The sequence below is a fragment of the Fringilla coelebs genome (genome assembly GCF_963513975.1).
Source record: "Fringilla coelebs genome assembly, chromosome: 20".
In the NCBI taxonomy this organism is placed as follows: Eukaryota; Metazoa; Chordata; class Aves; order Passeriformes; family Fringillidae; genus Fringilla; species Fringilla coelebs.
This window is the reverse complement of record NC_140046.1, coordinates 4,393,754-4,406,916: the sequence shown is the minus strand read 5'-3', so window position 1 is coordinate 4,406,916 and position 13,163 is coordinate 4,393,754. Positions and strand designations below refer to the sequence as shown.

General features: G+C 63.1%; 4 protein-coding genes across 5 annotated transcripts; 2 read left to right on the top strand and 2 right to left on the bottom strand.

The window, feature by feature from the left end:
- Window positions 1-1,498: 1,498 nt before the first annotated feature.
- On the bottom strand, window positions 1,499-3,276 carry PROCA1 (protein interacting with cyclin A1; the record flags this gene model as incomplete). The annotated part of the gene is made up of 4 exons (XM_084218894.1): window positions 1,499-1,994; window positions 2,076-2,210; window positions 2,295-2,427; window positions 3,099-3,276. The coding sequence occupies 4 exons, from the start codon at window positions 3,274-3,276 to the stop codon at window positions 1,499-1,501; spliced, it is 942 nt and encodes a 313-aa protein (XP_084075020.1).
- A 1,287-nt stretch (window positions 3,277-4,563) lies between these two features.
- On the top strand, window positions 4,564-5,546 carry LOC311161420 (adenine phosphoribosyltransferase-like; the record flags this gene model as incomplete). The annotated part of the gene is made up of 5 exons (XM_084218965.1): window positions 4,564-4,686; window positions 4,820-4,913; window positions 4,999-5,145; window positions 5,223-5,318; window positions 5,419-5,546. The coding sequence occupies 5 exons, from the start codon at window positions 4,564-4,566 to the stop codon at window positions 5,544-5,546; spliced, it is 588 nt and encodes a 195-aa protein (XP_084075091.1).
- A 359-nt stretch (window positions 5,547-5,905) lies between these two features.
- On the bottom strand, window positions 5,906-8,137 carry RAB34 (RAB34, member RAS oncogene family; the record flags this gene model as incomplete). Of its 2 annotated transcripts, none has more annotated exons than XM_084219075.1 (10): window positions 5,906-6,059; window positions 6,149-6,263; window positions 6,351-6,441; window positions 6,521-6,602; window positions 6,733-6,784; window positions 6,866-6,930; window positions 6,998-7,099; window positions 7,281-7,346; window positions 7,898-7,989; window positions 8,072-8,137. In XM_084219075.1, the coding sequence occupies 10 exons, from the start codon at window positions 8,123-8,125 to the stop codon at window positions 5,999-6,001; spliced, it is 780 nt and encodes a 259-aa protein (XP_084075201.1). In that variant the 3' UTR covers window positions 5,906-5,998. The 2 variants fall into 2 exon arrangements, with proteins under 2 accessions (XP_084075201.1, XP_084075200.1); XM_084219074.1 differs by having other exon boundaries at window positions 5,906-6,066; window positions 6,153-6,263; window positions 8,072-8,125.
- Window positions 8,138-9,247: 1,110 nt separating this feature from the next.
- RPL23A (ribosomal protein L23a) lies at window positions 9,248-11,248 on the top strand. The gene is made up of 5 exons (XM_084219125.1): window positions 9,248-9,317; window positions 9,744-9,924; window positions 10,160-10,336; window positions 10,706-10,775; window positions 11,187-11,248. Exons 1-5 carry the CDS (start codon window positions 9,293-9,295, stop codon window positions 11,199-11,201), a joined length of 468 nt encoding a protein of 155 aa, XP_084075251.1. The 5' UTR covers window positions 9,248-9,292; the 3' UTR covers window positions 11,202-11,248.
- Window positions 11,249-13,163: the final 1,915 nt, after the last annotated feature.

The following is a 13,163-nucleotide window of genomic DNA, read 5'->3' as shown; positions in this document are numbered from 1 at the left end:
TGGGATTGCCCACATGGGAGAGACATTTCTGAGAGGGAAAGTTCCTGCTGCTGCACACTCTCCCCTCTCCTGCTTTGTTAGTAGGGATTTTCTATGGAAGCAGAGTCTTTGTTCCTTCCCAGTGCTCCTGGTCAGCCTCCTTTGCTAGGAAATGAGCAGGAACAGCAGATCTTAGGAAACAAAGCTCTTCTTTGCATGTAAATGCTCCTGAAGAATGGCAGCGACCCGGGAGACAAAGCAAAGCTCTTTGCACAGAGAAATGCAGGTCCTGGCTTCAATGCCATCCCCTCTGCAGTGCTGAGGGGCTGACAGGGTCCTGTTCCTCCCAAAGCCACCCAGGCCAGTGGGGAGAACCGTGGGCTGGGGCCCACAGCTCCGAGGTCACAGGTGGCTGAACCTGGCGCTATTTTCTTATTTCATGAGACTGTACGATAGGAATTTGACTGGGAGCAGCTCCTTACTGGTTGGACCTGAAAGAGGAGGCTAGTTGTGTGTTGTTGCCTCCTTTCTGGCTGTCTTTGTTTTTAGTTTTCCCTTGCTGTCAATAAAAGTTCTACTTTTGGGAAGCTGGTCTGCGTGCCCCCTGTCCGTGCTTCCTGCCGGGATGCTGTGGCTGCCACGGGGGCTTTGCAGGCAGAGAGGAAGCAATGCCTTCCTCCACCCTTGGAATTCCCCCCTGGCCTCCTGTGATCCGCTTATTTCAGGGATTTGGGATTGCCCTGCGCGCTCCTCAGCGTGAGCTTTGCTGTCTGCTTGGCTCCTGGCACTGCAGCTTTTTCCAAGGCTGGTATTTGGTACTGGTGCAGGAAAATCTTTCCACCACCTCACCAGGACACTGGGCTGAGCCACGCTCCACCCTTGAAGGCACTTTGGAGGGGTTGGTGGCCATGCCCTGTTCCCTGCTCCGGGCTACAGGGGCCCAGAATGGTCCCCACCCACCAGGGACACAGGCAGCTCTGCCCCAGCTCTGCCCAGGCAGTGTCTGCCTTTGTCTGTCTGTTGTCCCACTCTAAGGAGCTTTGCAGGCATTTCAGGAGCCTTCAGGGAGGGCCAAGCCCCTGTTCCTCCCAAAGGAAGGGAGAAGGCGTTGATGCTGGTGTGGGAGCATGGGAAAGGCAAGGCATTAAGAGGATGAGAGAGCTTGGGTGGTGCAATTCAGAGAACTGCCAGAGAAAATGACATTCCAGCCTGGGGAGCTGGAATTTAACCCCCTAGCAGGGGAGCTAAAGCTGGGGCTCAGCCCTGCTGCCAGCATGTGGCCAAGAGCTGTGTTCCCAGTGCCAGGACAATGACATGAACTGAGGGGAGCAGTGAGGAACAGCTCAAACCCCTGGATACCCACCCAGCTCTGGGTGCTCCCCTCCCATGGGATCAGCCCTGGGATTTCCCCTGGATGCTGCCCCCGGTGCCATCCTTTCCCCCAGAGATAAAGCCAAGGATGCTCGAGCAGATGTAAATTTATTTCACAGCCAAGACCCATGCAGGGCTCAGGGAAGACTCAGAGCTGCAGCTCTTGTGCGGGCTCAGCCTCAGTTTTGCTTTTCAGCCTCTTCTTTCTGTTCCTCTCCTTCCTCCTCCTCTTCCCGCTGGTGGTGGGAACTGGGGAGGGAGTGGCTGGCGCTGGCTCCCTGCCCACTCCCTCCCGTGCTGGGGCATCACTCAGGATGGTGTTGGATGCTTCCCCCAAGGATGGCAGCAGGGCCCAGGGATCAGCTGCAGGATGGCTCCGTGCCCCCTTTTCAGAAGAGCCTTTCTTTTTCAGACCTTTCCCCTTATTTTTCTTATCTTTCTTTCTCTTCCTCTCTTTCTTGCCTGCCTTGGGGGATGTCCTGGTGTGATGATCCACTGGGAGGGCTCCTCCCCCTGTGCTGCTCCACGGGGGGCTCAGGGGGACTCCCCTGGGCCTGGCTGCCCTGTCGATGAGCTCCCCCCCAAATTCATACAGCACCGGCTCTCGGGGCACCGCCACGGCCACCGTGTTGTACGTCTTGCACCTGCCGAAATCGAGGAGGCACCACGGGGTGGGACAAGCCCCACAGGGCAGGGGACAGTCCCCAGGGCACGGGGGCACTCACCAGACATAGAGATAGGGCTCCACACACTCCTCCCTGTAGGTGAACTCGAAGCAGGGCACCTGGATGACGTTGAAGAAGGCCTGGCCCACCACGCGCGAGGCCGTGTCGTTCACCCGCCGCAGGCACTCCTTCAACCTGCCCGGGGCAGAGCGGGGCTCAGGGGGCTGCCACCCCCCGGGGGGATGGCAGGGAGCCCCGGGGCAGCTCAGGGACGCTCACCTGTGGTCGCAGTCGCAGTGGCTGATGGTGTGCCAGCGCAGGTTGCGGTAGCCGTAGCGGGCGGTGAAGGGGTGGATGACGTGCTGGCAGTGGTCGTGGTCCCGGCAGCACCGGTCCGTGTCCCGGTGCTCCCCTGCAGGGAAACGGGGGCTGCAGGCAGGGCTGGGCTAGGACTGGGATCAGGATTGGATTGGGCTGACATGGAATGATGCTGGGTTAGGTAAGGATGGATGGGAAGGGGCTCAGCTGGATCAGCGCTTGGGTGGGGACAAGGCTGGCTCTGGGATGGGGACTGGGCTGTGCCACAGTGGGGATGAGACTGGGGCCAGGCTGGAGTGCTGCAGCAGGGCCATGAGAGGGTTTGGGCAGGGATCAGGTTATCAGTGGGGAGTGGAGCAGTGTTGGGATGGGGACTGGAATGGCAGCAGGACGGACCACAGAGTAGGCTGGGGACAGAGGGTGGATCAAGGGTGGATCAGCGCTAGAAAGAGTTGTGATAGGGACTAGGCAGAGGTGAACTGGGATTGGACTGGTGCTTGGGTGGGGACTGAACTGGGACAGACAGGGATTGAACTAGCATGGGAACAGAGACTGGAGTGGACCAGTACTGGGAGGGACTGGATTAGGATTTTTGGGGATTGACCCAGCACTGGGCTGGGCTGGGATGGAGCAGCACTGGGTTGGGGATGGGATGGCATTTGAGGAACGGGTTTGGAAGGGATGGGAGGGAGTGGGATGGGATAAGAAGGGATGGGGTGAGATGAGATGGGAAGATACATGTAGCAGCATCCCTGCTGCCCTTACCCAGCTGCTCGTAGCTGTCCGCGTTGCTGCCCGCACCGCACCACAGCGTCCCGGGGTAGGTGAGCCCGCGGCGGGCGCGGGGCCGTCCCGGCGGGGCCGCTCCGGGGACAGGTGGCAGCAGGATCAGGAGGAAGAGGAGGAGGAGGAGGAGGCGGCAGAGCAGCCCCGGGGCGCACATGGCACCGCGCCGCTCGCCGCCGTGGGGCCGCCTTATAGAGCGGCGCAGCCCGCCCACGCGGGGCGGCCCGGCACGGCTTGGCACGGCCCGGCACCGTGCGGAGGGTCCCGCAGAGCCGGGGTGCTGCAGCCGCTCCCGCAGCCGCGGCACGTCCCGCGCCGGCAGCCCGCGGGGAAGGGGTCGCCCCTCCCGGTGGGACCGGCCCCGTTGCTGTGGCAGCCGGTGGGGTGATGTGCCGGGGCCGGTAACGAGCCGGCCCCAAACCCCCGCCCCGTGACGCACCGGGCCCCGCACAGCCCCCGGCCCCGGAGCGGCCCCCGACGGGAGAACGATGCTCCCTGCATCCCTGCATCCCTCCCTGAGGATGCTCTGTGCGGCCCCGGAGCCCAGCCCACAGATGCTCCCTGCATCCCCGCGTCCCTTCCCGCGGTGCTCCCCACATCGGCTCCCCACATCCCCCCATGAGTGCGTGCTCATCCCCATGTCCCCTCCCAGGGACGCTCCCCGTGTCCCTGCATCCCATCCCGCGGATGTGCCTTTCACAGGACAGCCCAGAGCCCGGGGCCCAGCCGGGCTGGCCGCCCGCGCCGGCATTCCCAGGGCGCTGCCAGGGCTGTCCCTCCCGGCCAGCTCCTGCCCTTGGAGCCCATTGGCAGTCAGGACACAGCCCTGGCTCGCTGGGATGCTGTGGCAGCCAGCTCCCAGCAGGGAGGGACAGTGCCTGGACACCCCAACGGGGACGTGCATGGCCTCAAAAAAAACCCTGAGCTGCCCAAGACCACCCAAAGCTGCAGGACACCCCCCTGAGCATCACCCTGGCTGGCTGACCCCGACATCACAGGGTGCCACTCTACTGTGCCACCCACGCTGGCACAGGCAGCTGCTGCTGGGAACACCCACATGGGGTGCAAATGCTGCAGCCCCGTTGCTTCCCAGCACAGCACTGCCTGGCTGGGAGAGCAGAGCCTGGGGGACATCAGTGGCCCATGGGAAGGGTTCCTGCCTGGCTCTGTCCCAGTGTCCAGCTGGCCGAGGGCGCTGGCCCAGCGCCACCGGGGCTGCCCCGCTCAGCTGTCGCTGTCTGTGACGCTCCTGTGACGGCCCTGCTCGGCTCAGCCCTGCCACCAGCACCAGGTATGGAGGCAGAACGGCAACCCTGGGCCCTGGGGTGCCACGTGTGGGTGTGGGTGGGGGGCACCAGGCCGTGGGGAGCCCTGTGGAGGCTGGAGGTGGGGAAGTCTCACCCCCCTTCATGCTCAGTGCTTGCAGCGCCTGCAGTCCCCACGCATGGACCTGTGCCACGTCCCTGCCAGCCGGGAGAAGGGCTGGTACCTGGCACTGATGGCCCCCAACGTCAAAGGTCCCAACTATGCCTGGCTGGACCCCTCCCGGCTCTACTGCCACCCGCAAGTACCCAGTGCCTGGGGTGGATGGCACCCACGGGGTGCCAGGGAGGGCTGCACCTCCACGGGGCTGCTGGGGCACCCAGCTGTGGGTGCCCTCGGTGGGCTGCGGGCACCCAGCCCCTCCACTCTCCCCCCAGGGCTTGCAGGACTGCGTGGCCGACCTGCTGCAGCCCTTCCAGGGAGATGCCATCGACATGGTGGCCGGCATTGACGCCATGGGCTTCATCCTGGGTGAGCAGGGCACGGCTCACAGGCGAGTGCAGCGTCTCTGTCCCTTGTCCTGCGGGTCCTGACAGGGTGCTGTGCCCACCTGCAGGCGCTGCAGCCGCCGCCACCTTGAGGAAAGGCTTCCTGGCCATCCGCAAAGCCGGGCACCTGTGCGTGCCGACGGAGGCACAGCCCTACAGCGACTACTCGGGCCGCCAGAAGCTGATGGAGCTCCGCACCGACGCCATCTCGCCCGGTGAGCCAGCGGGGCTGCCCTGCTGGGGGCTGCAGGGTGGGCACGGGGCGCTCATGCACAGCCTGTCCCCCCTCCAGGTCTGCGCATCCTCCTGGTGGACCAGTGGGTTGAGACCGGGGGCACCATGAGAGCGGCCATCGAGCTGGTGGAGCGGCTGGGGGGGGTCGTGGCAGGTAGGAGAGGGCACCCCGGGGTGCACCCATGGGTGCAGTGGGACCACCACTCCCACAGGCGGTGGTGGCCGGTGCTGAGCCCCTCCGTGTGTCCCCACAGGCGTCGCTGCCATCTGCATGGAGAGCAGCGAGGGAGGGAAGTGGATCCAGGAGCGCTACAAGTGCTCCCACTGCGTCCCCCCTCGCCTGCAGCCCCGCTTCGACCAGCACCAGCTGGGCTGGGACTGATGTGGGACTGGCACCTCCTGTGTCCCCCCGAGGGACACAGGGCCGCTGGCTCTGCAGCACAGGGATGCTCCTCAGCGGAAAAGGAACTCGTCCTCAGTGGCAGCCATCCATCCTCCCGCTTGCCTGTGAGCCTGGGGGCTGCACCCAGGCACAGGGAGACCCACAGCCAGCCCCAGCCCCCTGCCCCCTGCCCCAGGCCTTTCTTACAAAGCATAAAAAAGATTTTATTAAGACAAAAGAGAGCCTGAGGGCATCTCCCCCTGCGAACAGTACCAGGGTTTGCATAGCTACAGGAGCCACATGGGTGCTCCTGCCCGTCCCAGCCAGGGGTGCCCAGGCAGGCCAGGGGCCGGGGGGGCGCTGGGGGGGGCAGGGACGTCTCCTCGGGGCCGGCCGGGGTCGCCCCTCTTTGGTCCAGAGGTGTGAGCACGGAGGGGGCTGGGGCTGTCCCCTCACTGGCAGCACTTGGGCTTCTTGCGGGGCGCTGACAGGTACAGGTCGCTCTCCTTGCTGCTGATCCCTGAGGGACGGAGGAGGGAGGGAGGGTGGCTGGGTGGGTGGGGGGACAAGGGGGACACCCAGGCAGGGCTGGCCGGGGCTACTCACGCACGGTGTCGCCGATCCTGCGGGCGCCGCTGCCGCGCTCCAGCTCGGCCAGCACGCTGCTCTCAAAGGTCAGCGCCGCCACTCGGAAGAAGAAATCCCGCACGTTCTCCCCTGCCCCGCGGGAAGAAGAGATCCCCTGAGTGCCCCCCGACCTGGCTGACGCTGGGATATGCAGCCCCCCAGCCAGCTGGGACTCACCAGTGAGGGAGGAGACAGCCCAGTACTCTGCCTGCATCTCCTGGGCCACCCTGAGTGCGTCCTTCTCCATCAGGCTGTACTGTGCTGGGGTCTGCCAACGGAGCCGGGCACGGGTGGGTGACAGGGACAGCCAGGGGACCGTTTGCCCACAGAGAGGGGGTCACACTCACGCTTAGATCCTTCTTGGAGCCCACCAGGAAGAGGATCACGTTGGATGGGTCATTCTCCTTCAGGGCATCAGCCAGCCACTGCCTGTGGGAGCCACTGTCACCAGCCGCTGGCCGAGCACTGTCCTTGTGCTCACACACCACAGCAGCCCCACAGCCCCTCTCTGTCCAGCCCTTAAGGCCCCACACGCACCCCTGGGCCATGTGTCACCTACCGTGTGTGCTCCAGGGACCCCACGTCGTTGACATCGAAGACAATCACGATGGCTGGGGGAGGAGGAGGAGTGAGATGGGATGGGGACAGGGACAGGGACGGGGCTGGGCAGCTGGGCTGCAGGGGGAGCTCACCCTGTGCTCCTCGGTAGTAGGTGGAGGCGATGCACTTGAAACGCTCCTGGCCAGCCGTGTCCCACCTGGAAGGGTGTGGGAGGTGAGGGGGGGTTGCAGGGGCGTGTGGGGAGGAGGCTGGGACCTACTCACAGCTGCAGGCTGAAGGGCACCCCCAGCACCTCAAACCGCTCCATTTCGAAATCCACCCCGATGGTCGCCTTGTAGTTCTTGTCAAAAGTGTCCTTGCAAAACCTGGGGGGGAGTCAGGGTGGTATCAACATCCCCTGACCCCGTGGGGGCTCAGTGACCCCTCTCCCTGGGAGTGCCCAGCACCAGAGCTGGGCTCAGCCCGAGGTGCTGCTGCCCTTTGGAGGAGAGAGGTGACTTCCCCCCGTGGCCATCCCTCTCCGAGCCTCCCCGGGGCTCCCGTTACCGATTGATCAGGCACGTCTTCCCCACCGAGAGGTCTCCCACCACGATGATCTTGGAGATCTTGAACCTGCAGCGAGGGTGACGCGCGGCTCAGCGGGGCGGGGGGCACCCCCGGCTGGCCCCGGAGCAGAGGGGTTTTGGGCTGGTCCCTCGAGTCCGCAGCGCTCCGCATCCCGGCCCTGCCGCCGCTCCTCCCGGACCCCCGGTGTCCCCCCAGGGCCGCAGCCCGGCCCTGCCGCCGCTCGTCCCGGACCCCCGGTGTCCCCCCCGGGCCGCATCCCGGCCCTGCCGCCGCTCCTCCCGGAGCCTCGCGCCCGCCCCGCGCTCCTCCGGTGTCCCTCCCGCTCCGCATCCCGGCCCCGCCGCGGCTCCTCCCGGACCCCCGCGCTGCCCCGGTGTCCCCCCCGCTCCGCATCCCGGAGCCCCGCGCCCGCCCCGCGCTCCCCCGTGTCCCCCCCGCGCCGCATTCCAGCGCCGTGACGCAGGGCTCGGCACCGGGCAGCGCCGGCAGCCACGCGGCGCCCACGCCGGGGACCCCCACCCGCGGCTGGCGGCAGCGCGGGCCCCTGGTCACCCCCCCAGCCCGACAGCGGGGACCCCAAAACACGCGGGACGGACCCCACGGTGCCCGTCCGCTGCTCCTGGCAGGCGCTGGCCACCGTGGGGTGGAAGGCGGGGCGGGTGTGCAGGGCGGCCTCCTTCCGAAAACTCTGCGAGGGGACAAAGAGGGACAGCGGGGTGAGCGCGGGGCTCGGCGGGGTCACCCCCGGGCTGGCGTGTCCCCCTGCTCACCGCGGGCAGCTCGGCGATGACCCTGTCCCTGCGGACCGGGGCCAGCACGTTCATGGTCCGTGGGTGGCCGGGGGAGCGGGGATGGGATGAGGGTCACGCGAGGTCTGGGGACACAGAGAGCGAGGAGTGGCCGTGTCCCCGTGTCACAGTTGTCCCCGTGAACAGCATTGCGGATCATGGTTGTCCCCGTGTCCCCCGGCGGGGCTGCCCCTTTATCCCAACAGTCTCCACTTTCCCGGGACGGGGTTGTCCCTGTGTCCTGATTCCCCACGTCACCAAGGATGGCTGTCCCCACATCCCTGCCACCTCGAGCCCCCTGCCTGTGGCTGTCCTCACACCCCGTGTCCCAGCTGTCCCCGTGTCCCACATCCCGCGTGTGCCACCCCAGGGTGTCACTGTCCCCCTGCCCCCAAGGCGTGGCTGTCGCACACCCCGGGACCCAGCTGTCCCCGTGTCCCGCCACCCTCACTTTCCCGCACGCCCGGGTACCACTGTCCCCGCCATCCATCCATCCCCGTGTCCCAGCTGTCCCCACGGCCATCCCAGGGTATGGCTGTCCCTGTCCCTCAATCTGTCTGTCCCCAAGTCCCACCCAGCCCCATCTCCATGTCCCACCGGTCCCCGCGTGTCCCCCCCCGCCCCCGTCCCGTGTCCGCCGTGCACAGATCCCGCTGTCCCCTCGCCTCATCCCAGTCCAAGATCAAGCTCTCCCCGCCTCGTCCCTGTCCCCACGGCGAGGGAATGAAGCGGGGTGTCCCCGTTACCGCCAACCTCCCAGCGCCGGTAGCGGTGCTCGGTGCTTCACGCCCAGTCCCGGAGTAACCGGCGCCCTGGCCCCTCCCACGCCCCCGAACGGGGGCGTGGGAGGGGCCAGGGCGCCGGTTACTCCGAGACTGGGCCATTGCGCTGCTACCACAGCGATGGGATCCCGGTAATTCCCCGCCACCCCGGGGCTCGCCCGGTCCCGCACCGCCACGACGGCGGGGAGGGACAGCAGCGTGCCAGACTACAACTCCCATGACGCCCTACGGCACACGTGACACGGCTGCGCGTGCGCACAGGATTCCGTTAATGAGTACTACCACTACCGGCATGCTTCGGAGATGTCGCGAGAGTTGGGGCAGGGGATGATGGGGATTCAGTCTTGCTCCCGCGAGATTTGGCGGTATAAGCCCGTGCTGTGCGGCGCGGGAGACCCCTTTCGGCTTCCGCCTGGCCAAGATGGCGCCCAAGGCGAAGAAGGAGGGTGAGGGCGCGGGGCGCTGGGTCCGTGTCGGGGGCGCGGGGCGGCGTGCGGGACCCCGCGGGGTGCTGGTGTATGTGGGGGGGAGGCCGGGCTGAGCGAAGCGGGGAGTGGCGCAGGGTTCCAGCGCTGTTCGGCGCGGGCACGTGGAGGAGGCGGGACAGGCCTGCCGGGTTGTCTGAGGGCGGTGGGGGATGTTCCCATCTCGCTTCTGGGCCCCGTGCGCGGGGAGGGAATAAGTGCGTTTTCCCACACGGAAACGGCAGACTTGTAACACAGTTGGGCGTTTTGGGGGCTCCTCTTGTTTGGATGAGGGAGCGCGGTCCGCTGGGTGAGATCCTGCTCGCTGACCGGGGGAAGCCATGCCCGGCCGGGGAGCACACCCCGACCCTGCAGATCCGTGTGGTGCTGACTGAGCTCTCCTCACAGCTGTGCCTCCGAAGACAGAGGCTAAGGCAAAGGCGCTGAAGGCCAAGAAGGCCGTCCTGAAGGGGGTCCACAGCCACAAGAAGAAGAAGATCCGCACATCGCCCACTTTCCGCAGGCCCAAGACACTGCGGCTGCGGAGGCAGCCGAAATACCCCCGGAAGAGCGCCCCACGGAGAAACAAGTGCGTGTGTTGGGGGGGCTCTGCCCTGCTGGGGGGTTTGGGGGGTGGGAGCAGCCCCATGAATGGGCTGGTGTGGGGACCCGGTGGTTTGGGATGCAGGTGATGATTTTATGCGACCAAAGCCTGAGAGTTTGTGATTATAATCTTAGGTGACTGATGCACCCCAAAGAAAGCCCCTGAATTTCAGAGGAGCACACCTGCCAGCCCTCTGTTAATCATAGGATCTCTCTTGCAGGCTGGACCATTATGCCATTATCAAGTTCCCCCTGACCACAGAATCAGCGATGAAGAAGATTGAGGATAACAACACTCTGGTGTTCATCGTGGATGTCAAGGCAAACAAGCACCAGATCAAACAGGCTGTCAAGAAGCTGTATGATATCGATGTAGCCAAGGTTAACACGTTGATCAGGTGAGAAGGGGGAGGAGAACGGGTCCCTGGTGGTTGTGAAGTGCTTCATTGTAGCAGAAAATGGGAACATGTGTGAGATTCAGCAGATGTGGGATAAAGCTCCACAGCTGAGTGCAGCTTTTGACTGAGCACATCTTGGTGGAAGTGGGAAGTGTTGGCAGACCAGAGGGTTGGTTTCCTCAGGGAGCTCTTTGCCTCTTCAAGGAGCACCTCTGACACCCAGGGAGTCCTGTGCAAATGATGCAGACTTTGATTTCACTGAGTAATGTGATGCTTCCAAAGGAACCACTGATGCACATGGGAGTTGCAGGAATGTGGAGCAGGGGGGGAGGAGTTGTCTCTGTCCTGATGCCTCCTGTTCCTCTCTAGGCCTGATGGAGAGAAGAAGGCTTATGTCCGACTGGCTCCTGATTATGATGCACTGGATGTGGCCAACAAGGTGAGATATCTTTGAAACTTGGAAGCTTTTTTTTTTGCACCTTGTCTTGTGTCTCCTCCACTGATTGTTCTTGCTGAGTTTCTTCATGAGGTACTTGTGTGGTGGCGCTTGTGTGGCCCTGTAGCCAGACAGGATCTGAGTGCTGAGGAGCCATGTTCTCAGTCAGTTCAGTCTCAAGGTGATGGAGGTAGGCAGGAGGCAGAGGTGGTGCAGAGTGGAGTAGGGGAATGTACAGCACAAGGATCACTGTGGGATAAGTGTACTAAGTGGATGTGTAAAGCTCTTGGGCAGGTCTGGGAGGAGGAAGCCTTGAAGGACAGGAATCCTGGGGAGATGCAGTGACGTCTGTGGTGGAGGCTCTGCCTTTCTGCCACCATAACATCTGTTTTAACATCCTTTGCTTCTTTCCAGATTGGAATCATCTAAACTGCATCTGCCGAGGACTGTACAGACTAATAAACATTGTGACACCACTGAGGGCTCTTGTGTTTTGTGACAGCACAGCCCGTGTGAAAGAGAGCGCCCAGCAAACTCCTGGGCTTTCACTTCTTTAAAGGGGTTCCTCCTTCCCTTCCTGGCAGTGGGTGGGCACAGCTGACTGCTCCACCAGAGGGTTGTGCAGGGGCACTGCTGCCCCACTCAGAGGGTGTCTGGGATCCTGTCAGCATGGGGTGACACCTAAATCTCAAATATCTCTACATTTACCCTCAGGCCTCTCCTGCCTTGCATTTTCTTGCACAGGGCAATCAGGGTGTGTTTGTGATCAGTGTTTTGGGTGTTCTGCGTTGCTTCCTTGTGGAGCAGAGCACGGGTGGCCACAACAAAAACCTGCCAGTGGCTCTGATGTGACACAGGTGACCTGTCACACCATTTCCCCAGCGTATCAGCTCTCTGCTTATGCTGCAGGTTCACTTGGAACCCTCCTGCTAATCCAGCAGTGGAGGCTTTGTGGGTTTTTCTGGCACAGTCTCCACTCCATGTGCTTGCAGCGTGAGTTTCCCTGTTGCTGTTCCTCACAGGGTGCACTGTCCCCAGGGTTGTTTCCAAATGCTGCTCTTGCTGCCTCTGCAACATTTGGCTGTAAGTCTCTAGATGAAACCAGTTTTTAGTGTTTGGAGTCAGGAGAATGTGGAGCACTGGGTGAGCAGGGAGTGGGGGAGTTATGGAAAAGTCTTCAGGGTACTTGAGCTTAAGTACGTACTTAGACTTGACTGAGAAAGATGATGAAAGCCTTGACCAAATATTGATTGGGGAAATTGGGCTCTTGAATGGTGGGACACAGAGTTCCTTCAGGCCTGGTGTGGAGGGTGGCAGATTCCCAGGGCAGTGGGGGATGGAAAGCAGGAGCTGCTCTCAGGACTCGGGTGGAGCTTTGTGCTGGGTTGTGTGGCCCTGGCCTGACTCCCTGGAGGGGGGCAGGGGGTGCTTCCTGCCTGCTGTAAGGGGTTAAAAACTGCCTGGAGGAAGGAGGGCTGCTTCCTTGTGTGCTTCCCTGGCACCACCGACCCTGCCTCTTCCCTGTGGATGCACAGCAGCAGGCTTCCCTGACCCCCAGGCCACCTTTTTACACATAGTTACATGTAAGAAAGATGTGGGAGAAGTTGCCCCTCTTGTAGGGAAGCTGGTGTCAGTGCTGGGCAAGGATTGGGTCTGGAGAGCCTGCATGTGCTGAGCCAGAGGCTGGGAGGGATTCCACATCAGCATGACTTGCAGTCAGCCTTAGCCTTACCTCAGCTCAGCCCAGTGGTGCTGCCCTGGTACTTCACTTGCCTCTTGCTCCTGGCTGCCAGCCTGCCTGATCCACGGCTGCACTGCGGGGGGATGCTCCTGCTGGAAGCCAGGAGGGGAACAGCAGGGAGCTGTGCTCCCTCCTTCGGGCGGCTTTGTCAGCCTTCCATGCTGGTTTAAGCGTGGGCTGAGCCTGTGACCTGCTGGGACAGAGCTGTGTCTGCTTCATGTGGAGAGACAAGGGGGAAATGTGTGCAGCAGTAGGGGTGAGGGGAGAATCAATGTTTGAGCTTAGTTGTGATTGCAGATGCAGTCATTTAAACTGCAGAGGCCCCAAGGCTTAAGCTGCAGCTGGAAGACACACAGAGCTGTTGGGATGTGCTGCTGAGAGCAAGGCTGGGCCCAGCCAGGACTGCTGAGCTCTGCTTTGAGCGAGGAGGGACAAGGAGCAGGATTGGAGCTGGCATCGATCCCTGCCCACACTGTCCCAGCTATCACATCTCAGTTCCAGCTGCCAGGCTGTTCCTGGCACTGTGTCAGTGCACACCAGGGAGTCCCACCAGGATCCACATCCTGTGGGGTGTTTCCCAGCTTCTGGTGGAAAGGTGATCCCCCACTGCCTCCCCTTAATCACTGGCTCATTTCAACCGCCGTGCCTGT

Excerpts from the sequence above, each read along its gene's own strand:
- RPL23A (XM_084219125.1), top strand. The coding sequence starts at position 9,293 with ATGGCGCCCAAGGCGAAGAAGGAGG. Across the intron at positions 9,925-10,159 it reads AGCGCCCCACGGAGAAACAA|GCTGGACCATTATGCCATTA; the intron begins GTGCGTGTGTTG and ends TCTCTCTTGCAG. Across the intron at positions 10,337-10,705 it reads AAGGTTAACACGTTGATCAG|GCCTGATGGAGAGAAGAAGG; the intron begins GTGAGAAGGGGG and ends GTTCCTCTCTAG.